The 17,054-nt window shown below is 33.9% G+C and overlaps 2 protein-coding genes and 1 pseudogene across 2 annotated transcripts; 2 read left to right on the top strand and 1 right to left on the bottom strand.

The window, feature by feature from the left end:
- Window positions 1–185: 185 nt before the first annotated feature.
- On the top strand, window positions 186–4,347 carry LOC128224292 (uncharacterized; annotated as a pseudogene).
- A 2,160-nt stretch (window positions 4,348–6,507) lies between these two features.
- Window positions 6,508–9,260, bottom strand: LOC128224291 (uncharacterized). The gene is made up of 3 exons (XM_052934105.1): window positions 9,017–9,260; window positions 8,007–8,072; window positions 6,508–6,623 (listed from the first exon to the last, which is right to left on the bottom strand). Exons 1-3 carry the CDS (start codon window positions 9,258–9,260, stop codon window positions 6,508–6,510), a joined length of 426 nt encoding a protein of 141 aa, XP_052790065.1.
- A 2,571-nt stretch (window positions 9,261–11,831) lies between these two features.
- LOC128224290 (uncharacterized) lies at window positions 11,832–13,510 on the top strand. The gene is made up of 3 exons (XM_052934104.1): window positions 11,832–12,063; window positions 12,686–12,751; window positions 13,008–13,510. The coding sequence occupies exons 1-3, from the start codon at window positions 11,832–11,834 to the stop codon at window positions 13,508–13,510; spliced, it is 801 nt and encodes a 266-aa protein (XP_052790064.1).
- Window positions 13,511–17,054: the final 3,544 nt, after the last annotated feature.

The raw sequence follows: 17,054 nt of genomic DNA, 5'->3' as shown, positions 1-17,054 counted from the left end.
AAGTAACATATTAAATATGAATGTTTATTCACCGAAGTATGAATTGTAGTGATGACGCTTTAAGTTTATTAAAACAAATATTTATCATTGTTAAATCCTTGAAAACAATTATGCAATTATTGCGTGTTTTTGTTTGCGGCGTTTAATACGGTATCACCGTTACTGTGACTTCGTCTAGAGACATAATGGGTAACACAGGCCAAAACTACCATTTGCAAATAAGCAAATTCGTCAATCAGCTTTTAAAAGAACGATCAAACAAGACAGAGAAAGGTAATTTGTACAACCCAAAAAGCGATTTCGAATGGTGAATAATCGGCACTTTAAGGGCGTAATACAAGGCTTCGATTTAAAGGCCGGTTGATATGAAATCAATTCCTACTATACATCTATGAATTCTTTACAGGATGTATGAAATCCGTTATATTCCAGCAACAGAATGATTGCGGTGGGTTTTCGAGCGGTTTTCGACTGTTTTTTTAGGCATTTTCGACCGTGGCCCGAAGGGACTCCCTTCAGCCGCCAGGTCATTTTATCGGATGGGCCTCGAGTTACTTTTAACTCGGTTTAATACCTGGTGTAGCGTTTTCATCGCAAACAAATTGCCAGTATATCGGTCAACGCCTGGTCGGCGCACAAATCAGGCGGGCACCGGGCCAAAATTTGGACAACCAAGACAACCCATATTAAATTACTTTGGCGTTGGTGTATTTTTGTATTAAAGAAGCCATGATTGTTCAATGCTCCATTTAAGTCATAAAGTTATTTGAAAACAGTAATATCAAGCAATGTATTGACATCTAAGTATAACGCCTTTGAAAGTTCAGTCTATGTCACACAGATGATCACACCTAAATTTATATAACCCCCAAATATTAACATATATCGGACAATAGGTGGGTAAATGTAACGTTTTAGAACTAGACTTGCCACTGAAGAAATATTTGAGGCCCTTATAGTTTTAGGACCCATGGTCTTTAGAATTTGTTCTTTTTTAATATACAACATTTATTGTTTCGTTTGACGAAATACTTCATAAATATTATCCCTACCAAATATGGACTGTAAGTATATTCTAATGCATTATAAAGGAATCAAACGCTTGTAGCATGTAGTGCAATAACAAATATGCAATTGTTTATACAAAATCAATTTTATGTTACGCGACAAGATGATTTTATACTTCAATCATTCGAATCAGGAAAATAAACATAACTTTAAAAACAAAATAAGAGCTCAGAGAAAAACCTTATCAGATGACGGAGAAATGTTTAACATTAAAAACTGACCCCGACCGTTGATTCATGACATTTTCTAAGCTAGAACAGTTGACCATCATTAAATACTATTCAAAGCTAGTGTTCAATATCAAACTTAGGCAAAAATATGCACGCTATCCGATAAGCCTTATCAATCTTTGATCCAATTTAAACCAATATTTACTTGCCTTTCAGGTGCAAAATACAACATTTACAGTCCAGAGTAATATTTCAACACATGACGGAGGAATGATTGATATTGTAAACTGACCCCATCGTTGATTTATGACCATTTCTAAGCTTGAAACTTGACCCTCGTTAAATACTGATTAAATATGTTTTGCTTTTTTGCACGCAATCTGATAAGCTATATCAATCTTAGATTCTTTTAAGACCACTATTGAAAACCACCCCAACTATTGTCGGGCGAATTTTCAACGTTGTAAACAAGGCATAGTCATGGTCACAAACCGAAGTGAAATTGGTTTTATTCGAACAAAGAACAAAGGGTGTCTCAGAAAATTCTGTAAATCATGGGCAGGTTGATTTGAATGCAATTACAATCCGTGATTCAAAAGTAGCTTAGTAAAAAGGCATTACCAGAGACACCTAGATGTATATTTTATACCTACAGTCTATAACTGTTATTTCATGTTTTGTTTACCGCTTGATATGACCCGATTACAATATTTAACACTGATAGGTTTTCAACGACTGTTCTGATCAAATTTTGATGTTTAAAATCTTTAATTCTTTTAACGAGGTCAACATTTAATGTAGCCCCGGCGCATCCTTGAATTTCATCGTTCAATTAAATTTATTATTTTCTGTCTGGTTTTAGAATTTTATATCAGAACAAGACGATTAACATAAGATAAATTTGACAAGGCCCTACGATCACACGATAGCACTTTTCTTATCTTTCCATTTTAAGAGCATGGACTTTGAGTAATAGAAAAGTCATATTAGTTTGTCTTAAGATAACAATTTGACAAAGGTAAGAACATCAGACATGATGGCGGTTACCCATGTTACGTTGCTTAATTTATTTGCTCTTATATTGTGGATACATCCAACTTTAGGAGAGGAAATTGATCAGACAAAACGCGTTCTACTCCACGTAAATGACGGCACTGTGTGCAGTTGCTGACCACTCAAAACAATCAACTGACCGCTGCGGTCAACCACCTGACCACTCAAGTCAACCACTAGAGCACGGACATTGCTAGCTTGCAATCAATGATAGGATCCTCAAGTTAAGATGGAGGTAAGCGTTATTGTTTGGGAAAACGCAGATAAAGTAAGATATTAGTATGAGATAGGCAAAATTATTCATATAAGACATAATCGGCAAAAACAAAATTTCACGATTATTACAGCTAACACAGCGCAATTTAAATTTGAATATCTGTTAAATACGCACGTATCTTGTTTCTGTTTCGATGGTTTCCTACTGCAACTGTGTAAACATTTAAATTATGCTTGAATAACAAAATGTTTCCGTGATCCATATAAACGAAACCAAGACGGTGCTCGGTATGACTCCCATGGTTAAAATTATTGTATTCCACGAATATGGCGTCACGATATAATGATATTTTATTCACGCGATTATCAAAATAACGCATGATAAAGTTGCATATAATGTCAATTTATGTACAACATTGACCAAACTACAGGTTTACTAAAAATATTCTTTTCAAATACCATTTCAGTGATCACTATTGTGAAATAAAGTTTAAAATTACATTGTCATACAACAAAGATTTTCTGCAAAGTTTTCTCTACATTTTCCAATTTCTTGAAGCGATGTTTAGTGTTTGTTTTGCCTATGTCATTTTGCCTTTAAACAGGACCTTGGTAAACTTTAAGGTGACTGAGTTTGTCACTATAGTGTCCATTTTGTAATTTAAACATTTATGACGTTTTCCCTTCCAGGTGCTGTCTACGTTAGATGGGGACGAACTACATGCCCGACAAATGGAACTGATCTGGTGTACACGGGTATACGGATATAATATTTCTGTCAATACAAACTTATTTCATACATTCGTCGTAATTGATGACGAGGGACCAGTTCTATGAAATATATAAACCACTAGAACTGTATCAAAATTAAATCATAGGGTGAAAACATTTAACGTTATTGTACGTCCGCATATGCTTTATTATTCAGATTTTATACAAGAAAAAAATAAAAAAAATAAACAGATTTTTGTTGAAAAGAAGTGATATCCTATATATCACATGCACTGAAGTTAATACATGAATAACTGTGTAAGACTTTAAAAACTATGTATTATTATGATAGAGACTACATTGCTGTGGTACATGTTTTGATAATAATTAAAGTTTCCATAGAAGTGCTATAGAAATGCGGGTTTAAAAACATTGCCAGTGTCGATGACACTGTACAATAGGCATGCACAAATCAGCTTATTGTATACGGGCACGCGTTGGTGATAATACAATGTTGAACAATATAAATACTTACCTTATCGTGAAATGCACTTACATAAGCGTTGTTGTTCTTAACTAGGCATTTGTTTTCATAAATATCGTTAGGCTTATATCATATGTTCTTTTTTAAGGTTACACTGCAGGAAATAGCTATGATCAGGGCGGTGCTGCCGAATACCTTTGCCTGACTTCAGAACCTATCTGGGACGTTTATGATCACTCTTCACAGGACTATTCGGCCAAAGTCTATGGCACTGAATACCAGTTCGAACTTTACGCGAACGGAGGAGCCCAGTTCTTTGGCAAGAATCATATCAACCATGACGCCCCTTGTGTAGTCTGTCACACTTCTTGACGAGCCACCATCATGATCCCAGGCAGGAGCCAGTGTTACCCCGGGTGGACAAAGGAATACTCTGGCTATCTGGTGTCTACTTTGTCAGGGTATTCAGGCTACGCATCCCCTTCAAATTACGCATGCTTAGATTCTGACGCCGAGTTTGAAAGTGCAGACTATGAAGACAAAAATGGAAAGCTGATGTACCTTGTCGAATCCATTTGTGGATCCCTTCGATGTCCACCGTATGTGAATTATCGTGAATCAACATGTGTTGTGTGCAGCAAATAAACATACGATAGTTATTTGTTTTCTTGAAGAATAATAAAACAGAACGCTGGGCTTAACAAACGTTTTGAGTATTTGATCACACATTATAAAATAGCTGCCTTATACTGATGGTACTAAACATGCATATATATACTGAGGGTCGCTTACTAAGCTATGGGTTTTAATACGTCCTATACTAAAAACGTTAACTTTTGATGCATGCATAACATTTTGGTGCCATTTAGAAAGAAACTGTTTTAAGGAAACAAATGTTAAAATTCTACCAAACAAATATTACAAACCGGCTTTTTGTCTTATTGATGGAATATATGTAATATCGCGTCCAACTCTTAGGCTAGTTGAAATAAGGAACACAACACACTGCAGTTATTCTATCTACATTGTAACTATGGTAATACATTTTGTTATCGCCAAATTATCCTTTCAAATACAAGTACTAACAACCTTTTTACCATGCCTTTTACCATTTTAACAACGCATTATTTTCTTGTATGACGTCAATTTAACATTTCGCAATAATACTTGTTATGAAGTGATGTTAGCATAGTAAAAAGCGGCAGTGTTGCAAATGGTGGAATACGGACACATGTGTTATGCGATAGGTATTGCTAGAAGATTTATGACGCGTACACAATAGAAACAATTTCGATGAAATTACACCAGCGAAATGGATTGGGAAAAAGTTTATTTATAAGTGAAAAGTAGTTGCAGAAACTATTATTAATTTCAAATCTGAAATAACTGTTTCAATGAAAATGTGTTAAGTATGACGAAACATACAAATATAGTCCGTTATCTAACTTATGTTTCCTAACTGCACGAATATGTATATGTTTTGATAGATGGCCTTCATTTAGAAATCTTAAAATATGTTTTCCTAAAAGAACGAATAAGACGCGGTGAAAATGTTCAATCAAAGACTGATGACCTATTTATGCTGTATTTATCAGTTTCAACTTTACTAAGTTCGCTTGTGTTATTGTATACATGTTTTGAAACATAATATAAGAAACTGGAAACAGTAAAAAAAGAGCAACCATAACGATTTATTTTCCAGAAAAAAGCTTTTTATTCACCCTAGTTTTATAATACAATAGCTACAGTAGAACAATGGCCATACTCATTCTTAATGAACTCTGTTTAATAATTTGAGGAACCGATCGCTAGTTAATTTGAATATCTAGATAATTTCATGGTTTTGTGCCGAAATTTTATTCAGGAATGTTGTTTGGATTTTACTCATTACCCCGTCATTTAAAACTGGCTGAATGCCAGTTCAAACTTTGCAAGATCCCTGCATCCAATTGTTTGGGTGGAATCCGGATTTGGACATAAAATCGATATACTTGGGCTGCTTTAACCGCATCTACTAAAAATATGTAACTAGCAACTAGTAAAAATATCCAAATCGAGAGGATTTAGAGAAATTTAAAACGTGTCAATCGTTAGAGTACAAAGAGACTTTTTGCGGTTCAGCCATATTCTTTTTTTGCAACAGTCTTAAAAGAAGAAAGGATATGAATGAATACACGTGAACAATTGCCAAAGAATGAATACTATAATAGAAAATAATTACAATTTGTTCAGTAACCACCAAACAGGCCATCATTTAAAACAGCATTTTCGAAATGTAACCAACATTTTCAAATTAACTGTTTATTACATATAAAAAGCATTTCTAACAAGCGCGACTGACATATTACAATCCTCCTAATGTGCGTTTCAAACAAAGGCAGCATCAATGACAAATTCAGTGGCTTAAATTTGATCGAGATCATGTTTAAAGAAGGCAAGTGTCTATGTCGTACAACAAGAGTAATAAATGATATGATAAAGACGATAATGTTTATGGCATATCATTGAATAACGACCTCAATGAAAGTCAAACGTCCTGTAGTCTCTATTTCAAAAGTAAGTAATTACTTTCACACATACATTTGAACCTGCTGTACTCTTTGTCCATGGTGTTTCCAATTTAAGAACACACTTTGAGATAACATCACAGAGTAAAGTTCAATTTAGGAAACCCAGTGACGGTAAACTACCTTATTTGTCTTAATAAAAGTTTGGTACTAAGTAGTACTTTGTCTGCATTTTTCCAGGGGTGCTCGGGGTGTGCAATATGGGGCAGAACTACTTGTCTACTGGAACTGATCTCGGTTATACTGGTGTGCATTTATCGATCTTTTTCTTTTCTTTTTGAGACTCCAATGAAGTCCCTTTAATTTTCCAGGAAACATATGTGCTACCAGGGATCGGGGCACCCCCTGGTACCACTTACATATATACATAATAAATATGACCAATCATTATCAGGGGCGTAGCTAGTCCTCTATTCATGTGGATTCATAATTGTGCTAGGGAGGTTCAGGGGCATGCCCCTTCGGAAGTTTTTGAATACCATTGTGCAATCTAGTGCGTTCTGGGCGTTCTGAGGTGCTTTATTTAGTACTGGAAACGGACAGTTTTAGCAGCATGTTTTTTTGTCAGAATCATGTGGAATCAGCCGCGTACTTACGTATATGCAATTTCGCGCCTGACTGTGTTTCAACATAGGAAGTGTTTCAAAGAAAACTATCAGATATACATAAATTTTGTAGCAGCAATACATTAATGCAGTAGCTCAATAAATATCGTGTAATGTAGCCTCCCTTACGTGTTACTTCCCTTATCTTGAAATGTACTACTTCCGTGCGCTACGAATTTATGCAGTGTTTATTTTGTGTCAAGTTATTTTCTTTTTTCATGCAAAGATTTTTATGGAATACGTAGGATGGATACTTGAATATACTCCATCCATTGATATATATACTGTATATCTGTCTGAGTAATGACTTTAATTGTTATAAATTTTTTATCAACATTTAACATGGATAAATGCATGTACATTTTAATTAGCATAAGATTATATCACAATATTTACAGAGTGTCATGAATATTCAAGCTTAGATTTTGTGGCTATGCATCATTTTATGTATTCAATTTATTTATTTTTTCTCTTTCATGTGATACACAGGGATGTTGATCTTTGATTCTTTTCTCTATTGATCTAGTTATCAAAATCAAAAGGACTGCTGAAAAGGTCAGATTCATTGAGTAAAGACACTTGTCGCTGCCTTCAGGTATAGAACAAAAACATTTTTTGAAGGCGTTGATGTTTTGACTCCAATATGTATGCGAAAAACTACAGAAACAAGCTCAGTAGCAAAAAGTTAAAACATAAAACCGGTTGAATGGCACTTGGTAAACGCCAAACCTTAAAATTGTAGTACGAGTATTTTAATAGTTCTTTCATTAAAAACCTTTTACACTCATCGTTTTATTATCTTAATGATAATAATGCTAATAATAATGCTAATAATAATGCTAATAATAATAATAATAATAATAATAATAATAATAATAATAATAATAATAATAATAATAATTATAATAATAATAAATATAATAATAATAACAATGATAATAATAATAATAATAATAATAATAATAATAATAATAATAATAATAATAGTAATAAAAATAATAATAATAATAATAATAATAATAATAATAATAATAATAATAATAATAATAATAATAATAATAATAATAATAAAAATAATAGCAAGCATGATGAAGTAGGAGAGTATTTGAACTAAAATATAACACATACTTACCATTGTACACAAGATCTGTTCCGTTCAAAGGACAAACCGTTCGTCCCCATCTGATGTACACAGCGCCTGCAATTTGATATAAAACAGAGTATAAGTACTAGACTTAAACTGCTGAGTCAAATCAAACTTCTTATCCCATTACCACAGTGTCTTTACAAAGAGTTTCATGACCAATTAGGGAGACCAATTAACTTTAATTATGAGATTGAGTGCTCGGGGACTGCAGCAAGCCCCGTTACCACAGACAAACTTAAGTCAAATCTCAATCGCAATCTCAAATCCTTATATCTCGCAATATCAAAAGTTATTTAAAATCAGATATGTTTGGACGGTTTCTAAAATTACAGTCCTGCATAAAACAAGATGATACAAACTGAAGTACATTATTTGTTTTAGAATATGTTTTCAGTGGAACAATGCCAAAAATATTTCATCAACGCACCCTGTAGCGTCTTTTAAAAGAGTATGAAGATACAGGTGTAGTTTGTCTTTATGCTTATTTTTTAAACGCTTGGTGTATCTCGTTTGATTTATATATCCTATCCTTGTAGGTTTTCACTTTTTAAAGACGCACTCTTACTCGCAATTAAGATTTACCACAATTAATACAATTGTTTTGATGTATACCAAAAAGGAAGAATAATTGTCGAAAACGTCGAAAACAGTGGTTCTTATAATGAGATCCGTGTTTAATTTGAAAGAAAGGCGCAGAAAACATGGATTTCTACATTATGAGTAGATCACAATAAATCTTTTAGCGCTAACTAAGTATTTAATATTTTTGCGTTTTCAGCTATTCAAAACATGGTTACTATCTTGCTATCAGTAATTGATATTTTCCATAAATGCATTATTTAGTAAGTAGTAAAGAATGTATCACTCAAAATTTATATTTGTTATACATGTTTATGAATTGATTTTGAATAAGTGTATCACTTTACATGACGCGTCAAAATAGTTACACAGCAAGTATATTCCTTGAGTAAATTTTAAATATTTTGTTTACTTACCGCCGTTCTGGTGCGAAGATGAGTCAGCTGAGTGTTGATCAAAAGAAGACTGCATCTGTGAAATCTTGGACTCCAATTCCGAATTGTGAGTTAGCAGTTGACTGTTCTGTTGCTTGATGTTAGTAACCTCTGAGCTCAGTTGGTTGACTTGAGTAGTCAGAAGTTGAACGGCTGCTGCAAGATCACCATCGCCATGTAGAAGAACACGTTTGAAACGTCCTTGTTCGGCTAAAGTCGAATACATTATGACGCAAACAATAACAATTGTTAGCAAAAACATACTGAAAGCATTGAAGCAGACTTTATATTCATAAAATTAGAACAAATACGATATGTATCCATTATACACCGCTCTGATTTGTTTTATCTCAAAAGGTAATATATAAACCGACAATTTAAAATGTATGCCACACTACATAGCTATGTGGATACACGTTTGATAAAAAGGAGGCACTATTAAGTTACTTTAGGTGCACAAAATGTATGTTAATATAAGTTTAAAATAATAAAAGGCCCAGTACTCGAATATAAAAAAATAAACACTATGAAGGGGCACAAGGCAAGTGCCCAAAACGACAAAGATCTAGAGACGCAATTATATAAACACCACATAGACAACTTAAGCACAACACACTTGTCAAAATAGCTTTACCGATACATGATGGGATTACCGCCTTAGAACTGTCACTAGAAATCCTTTGTGACTCTAACAAAAATGACTTTTATAATGCTCATTATAATACAGACAATTCTCATTTAAACTTTTTTTGTTTTGTTTCAAAAACGTGCTAAACATGCTGTATCTTCATAATTTTTAACTAAAATAAAATTTTGAGTTTAGCCGTATCCTGTTATAAAGGACTTAACACAGTTCGAGAAATTCGGGCCAGGTGTCAGAGGAAAGTCGGCCTTCTACTAGAAATCGTCGAAGGTAATCTAGGGTAACGTACCAAAATATTTATAATGAGGTTAGGATATATATAGAGTATTGCTTTCATTATGTCAATATTCAAACCTCAGCTTCCATTCCTTAAATGAACGGCCTTTCGGCAATTGCTGTTATCAATCGATAAACGTAAGATCTTCGGATATGTTCGGATCGCAATTCATCGCATATCAATATACATGAAAATTATTGAACTTCTCATAGTTAGTATTGTGTAAGCAGGGCCCGTAAAATAAATCAACATTTAAGAAAGTGTTAATGATATGATAAATGTATTGTTGCCATAAGTTGATCAATTCAAGGTTTAAAGTGATTGCAAGTGGTTGATCTTTTCCCGCGTTATTGTGACGTCATTTGATAAAATAGTTCCGGTTACAGTAAGGTAGTTCTATTTACGGAATAAGTAAGACAGGATTACTGAAATGTTTTCTTAAATGAATGAAGTATTTTTTAACAATTTTGGAATGAAAAAATAAACTATTAGTGTAAATATTTGTAATGAATAGCGGGAGATATGAACGCAAATGAGCTGGTCAAAGTACGCATGGAGTCTTTCAAATTGCGTTCATACCCCGATAATGACATCAATCCCGCAATTCATTCTTTAAATGGATGAAGGCAGAAAGGTTTAAATGCTTCTTTATTTATTGTCACTTAAAACAATTTTGCTTTAACCATGTCTATGGATGAAGGCAAAAATGTCCTATATGCTCCGTTATTTACTTTCACTCTTCATATACAATGATATTAACACATATATTAGTACGATCTGTACGTCATGAAACTTTAAACCTGTCCCAGTTAGTAATGATTCTCTACAGGATATTTTCCGAACACACGCACCTCTCTCTTTCCGTACATGTGTGAAGATCGACTGAACTCTTAAACTTTCGGTTATGTAAAAATAGGTGTTTCGAACATATTTTAAAATACCTGTTTTTATGTAGAATGTATGCGTCGTAAACAGCTAGTATTGTATATTTTGCTATTTAAAATTTTAGAAAACCGTGGTCGATTAATAACGCGCTAGAAATGTGATCCAGGACCAGTATTCAATATTGATCTTATCCTTTTCCTTAGACATGCCTCAGTGATTCCATGCAGCCTATTGGTCAGCTAGATATACAGACAAATCAAAACATTTAGTGTCTAATCTTAAAATTAAGTTAAATCTATGTTGATTATTTGAATACGGGCCCAGATCTCGTTTAACCAAACTCTCAATAACAAGCATGATAATGGTGTCAAACCGAGGTCACATTGATATAGTACAAAGAACCAGTGAAGTATGTCAAACGTGGATGCATTCTGCAAATCATAGGAAGGTGGATTTGTATGTAAATAACAATCCGTGATTCAAAAATTGTGCTTTGACGGTACCGTCCAACAGCGCTTTCAGTGCTTTGATTGATATTGTAGGTCCATGTTCGAGCTCGGCATTGTGTGAAAATAAGCTAGTTAGTAAGATTGACGAAGTCGCTGGTTATTATCAGAAACACCTTAATGAATTCTTTCAACCGACAGTCGATCTCTGACGTTTATTTCAAATTTTCTTTAGCGCTTAAAAAAGACCTGAATTCAAAATTTAACACTGATCAGTTTTGATTTAATGTCTTATATTTTAAAATTTTAACGTAACCCCGGAGCATCCCAGTTTTTCTCGACAAATCACATTTCTGTGTCTTGTCTGGTTTGTAGGTTTCAAAATGAAACAAGGCATTTGGCATAAAATTAACTTGACATGACCCTACAATAAAACAATGGCACTTTCTTATCTTTCTATTTTAGTACAGGGTCATTGAGTAAAGGGAACGTCGTTTAAGTTAGTCCTAAGATAACAAGTTGGCAAAGGTAAGAACATCAGACATAATGGCGGTTTACTATGTTACGTTGCTTCATTTATTTGCTCTAATATTGTTGATACATTCAACCTTAGGAGAGGAAATTTATCAGACAAAACGCGTTCTTCTCAACGGTAATGAAGAAATTGCCACGGCTGTGCAGTTGCTGACCACTCAGAATAATCAACTGACCACTCAAGTAAATCAGCTGACCGCTGCGGTTAACCAACTAACCCGTCAAGTTAACCAGCAAGATGGAGGTAAGCATTATTGATTGGTGAACAAGACAGATATTCTTGAGGATTTATGAGTTAAATGGCGAAGTAATTATATCGACAGAAAAAAGCAAACAATATAAACAAAACATAATTATACATGTAGAAGCTAATACATCAGTCTTTATAAATGATCTTACTTTATTGACTACGTATATGTTATTTTTTTGTTCAATTATTTTTGATTATAACTATCGTTGTTTTTCTTTGTGAGTATGGCGTAACGATATCATGTTATGGTTCTCATGTAATTGTCCAATTAAAGGCGAATGGAGTGAACTACTTGTAAATTTACGACCAACATATCGGTGTACTAGAAGAAAATGATTTCGATAACGATTACAGTTATTGACATTTAAGCTGACATCGCGCAAGTCCAACGTTTGTTGATTTATTTTGCGATTACTCAGAAGAAATACGTTACACTGTCTTTAAACATAATTCTGTATATGATGCCCTTAAGACATGAATAGTTTTCCGGCTTAGCTTTTTCTACTTTTACAAATGCAGCTTTTAAACTGGTTAAATATAGGTTTTTGGGCTACAAATTAACAATTCTTTATTCAAAACATTCACGTGATGTCACACATGAAATTTTCCATTCCAGGCGCTGTGTATGTAAGATGGGGACGAACTACATGCCCAGCAAATGGAACTGATCTAGTTTACACGGGTATACGAAAAAAAAATATTTCCGCCATAATACTTTTATTGTTATTAATGGTTGAGTATAATTAATATATGTTAAAAGCCTTTCTCTAAAAATGGACAATCTAATAAACATATTCCTCTTGGATGTACGTATACATGCAGATACATGGAATGAGGTTTCATAATATTTTTTTATATTTACTAGCAATATATGTACACAGAGTTACATTGAATTAAGACATGTATGTTCAACAATCGCCTTATATCTTATATTTAAGGATACACTGCAGGGAATTTGTACAGTCAGAATGGTGCCGCCGACTACCTTTGTCTGACATCAGAACCTATCTGGGGAGTTTATGACGATACTCTTCATACATATTCGGCCAGGATCTATGGCACTGAGTATGAGTTTGGTGGTGAAGGATACTCGGACGGAGGTGCCCAGTTCTTTGGCAAAAATATTCAAAACCATGACGCTCCCTGTGCAGTATGCATCACTTCTCGACGAGCCACCGTCATGATCCCAGGCAGGAACCAGTGTTACCCCGGGTGGACAAAGGAATACTCTGGCTATCTCGTATCTGGTTTGTCTGGTACCCAAGGTCACGCATCGTCTTCCAACTACGCATGCCTAGATGCAGAAGCTGAATATGAAAATTCCGACATTGAAGACAAAAACGGGAAGTTGATGTATCTTGTGGAGGCCGTATGTGGTTCACTTCCTTGTCCACCCTATGTGAATTATCGTGAAATAACATGTGTTGTTTGCAGCAAATAAACTAATAAATATCATATTCCAGTGACTATACTACCACATATATACTTTAAAACCAAAACAAAATCATTTAAAACTAGAATGTGAGTGTATGAATGCATTACAAGGTAGAAATTATGTGTTAATGTGATATTTTAACATTAGTTTTATGACCTTGCTGCAAATGCTATGTATAGGATAGACAATGAGTGGACGTATCTATGACGACTTAGACCACGTGAACTAAAGCGAAACCATTTAACTTTGTACACCGCAGACAATGTGTATTTGGGTTTGGCTCAATCACTCAATTTTCTGTGGTTAGAGAATTAATGTTTACCGTACACATTGTAATGCAAGGATTTTAACCTATTTTCCAGAACTGGAATTGCCGTATCGGAATGACGGAATGGTTTTGTATCGGTGGTCAAAAAACAAAATTGAATATTATTTTCTGCATAAATATAATTGATATTGAGATCAACATGAAACGTATCTGTAATTCTTTTACATAAAGAGGGGTTCATGTTTTTGAAGTTTTTATCTTATTAAGGCTTTCAAAGATTTTCAGATGTTAGATCTAGCTAACTGAAAAAGTTATTTGGTATGGCCTTACAAATAAATGCGCTTTAAGTTTGATTTGTTACTTGTGGGAAAAAATGTAAGGTTTTTTCAGTATTATTATCTGTTTTTTTGATGTATAATTGTCGCCATTGAACTAGTTACCAACGCTAGTGTCTGCTAATAGAGATCAGTCAAAAATATCTAAAATGATAACAGCATCATGCACAAGTGTTTTTTGTAAATATGGCACAGTGGTTGGTGCAGTGGGAGGGGTCTTTTGGTGATATAATTGACTTGATATTTATAAATCGAAGGATACACCACATTCGGGGTTGAAAACGCCATCCTTGGACTCTCTGTATGAAACAGATACCTGATGAACGTTTGGTCAAACCATAAAACTTGAAAACAGTCTAAAGTTTTCATTATCAGCATATAAATAAATCATAAAATTGAGGAATGTGACCTGTGACCTGTGACCTGTACGAACTATAATGTAAATCATGATATTGAATATGTAACTAAACTCCAAGAGGTAACAACTAATTTTTAGCGACTTAAATAGTGGAAAATAATGTTTAGCTACTCTGGTTCCACTGAATTCGCTTCTTTATATCTCATTTAGTTTTTGTTCCAGTATGAAATAGTGTTTCCAGTTTGCTTTTAAAGTATATTCAATGATTATTATTAGATCATGAAAGAAGTTTTAAAAATAGCTGCCTGATAAATTACATTATTTATTTTTCTTGGCCAATGAATACAGTTTCATGCTTAACTGTTCATCAAATGTGATCTATTTTGCCTCGAGGAAATCGTGTTTTAGGGGTTGTATATATACTTCTAATGGTACAACGTTTATATGAGAAATGGAGCAATGAAATAGCGAATGCCGATTGGTTGGATTAGATTGAGCGTGGTCTAATTTGAGATAAACATTTAAGGCAATTATATCATTATTTGAAAGATATACACTGTAATAAAGATGGTTAGATGATAGTTACCATTTTCAGCGTAAGATAACATAATAGTTCAAATGAAAGAAAGCCTATTTGAAACAGTCTGAACTGCATTTGCAGTCACAGACGTTCGTTTTAGAATAAGGATTCTGTAAAACGAAATCTCAATGGTGGTAGGTCTTTCAGTCTTTTATAACAGAATAAGAGTTTTTGAAACAGTCTGAACTGATAGTAAACTGGCGCAGACCTCCCTAGCCAAGCAACCGATGGGAACACGACAACAATGTCTGTCTTGAAATGTATCCATGTTATTTTCATGCACCAAGCGTACATAAACCAATGATTGTCGATTGATTTTTTTTCAATATATACTACGCAAATAATAATTTTATTACCGATATTTTAAATTGAAGTAATTAACTACTATTACATATATATTAGACCTCCTGTACTCTTTGACCATGTTGTTTCCAATTTAAGCACACACTTTGAGATAACATCACAGAATGATGTTCTGTTAAGATAACCCGGTTTAAGACGGTCATGCAATGCTTTAATAAATTTGAATTTAATACAATCGTTCTGCTATTTCTTTATTCTGCCACTAACATTTTTGTGGACAACGATCAACACAAACGTGTTCCTGTTCACGGCGATGGCGACCTCGTGGCGGCTATTCAGGTGTTGACCACACAAGTCAATCAGCAGGGAGCCAGTTTAAAGACACAAACAAATCAGCAGGGAGCAAACATATCCAGTTTGAAGACACGGAATGACCAGCTAGGCCCAGCCATAACCAGTTTGAAGAAGCATTATGACCAGCTTTTTGGTGCATTTTGCAGCCGCATTTACACCACCTTATTTGTATTAGTATTTTGTTTGCACTTTTATCCAGGCTCGGTGTACACACAATTGGGCAGAACTACTTGTCTAATGAAACTGATCTCGTTTATCCTGGTGAGCTTTTATATATCTTAATACATTCTCGTTGAGAATAAGGTTATCAGGTTAGTGAAGTGGCTTCTCGCCAATGCGCGCGCATGTGCTTTTTGTTGGTGATCACCCTGCCGGCCAAGTGAGATATTGTCGGGTTCTCAGGTTTCCCCGACAACATAAGACCAAAATATTCGCCGAACATCGTGCCAACGAGAGTTACTAGTCATAAGTTAATAATCGTTGTAAAAAAATAAAGTTTAAACTGATACCTTATAGATGTGTAACTTTTCGGAAATGTAAATATATTCATAACATAAAAAACATTCTTTTTTGTTTCATTGAAGTATGCATACTACTATACAATGTTAATACTTTATATTCCATTGTAAAGGAATCGACTGAATAATAACCGCTAAAATGGCTTATGCCGAAATACAAATAGCGATTTTGAAATGTCTAAAACATAAGATATGCATTTAAAATCTGAAACAAACAATTCCCTTGATATAATATTTTACATTTATTCCAATAAGTTATGACGTTCAGTTTGTACACATTTAGGAATACGGTAAATTCGTGAATAGTTTGTATACAGTAATGGTCCAAAATAGGACGGATAAATGTGAGTTTTACTAAAATAGCATGATACTGCTGGTTAACACAGAGGACATCACCGCAGCAAATAATTATTACACTTCTTAAAGGCAAAACTATCGGGAGCCTTCATTTAAGATATGTAAAATGTAAAAAAAAGTAAATTTAAGACATTTTCTCTCCAGTGTAACTAATGCTGAGAAGTTTAACAACATAAACTTATATATACGCACATTCGAAATACCTTCGTTCCTACTTTTACATTTCTTTTGCATCAGTTGTAATATTGGGAGCGAGTGTTAGCGAAAAGATCCTTTATGTTTCTTTATTTACTGTTACTTAAAACAGCTGAGTTTTTACCATGTCAAGAAATGAAGGTAGTAAGGTCCTATATGGTTTTTATTTAATATCACCTAAAACAGTTTTGCTTTCACTATGTCAAGGCTTAATTTTAAAATAATTAATTACCCTTCTTTAGATGGAGATGTTCCTAGCTCACCATCATATGGTGTTTTTAT

The sequence above is a fragment of the Mya arenaria genome, chromosome 17 (genome assembly GCF_026914265.1).
Source record: "Mya arenaria isolate MELC-2E11 chromosome 17, ASM2691426v1".
Classification (NCBI taxonomy): Eukaryota; Metazoa; Mollusca; class Bivalvia; order Myida; family Myidae; genus Mya; species Mya arenaria.
Note: the sequence above shows the minus strand (reverse complement) of the source record. Positions and strands in the feature narration are given on the sequence as shown.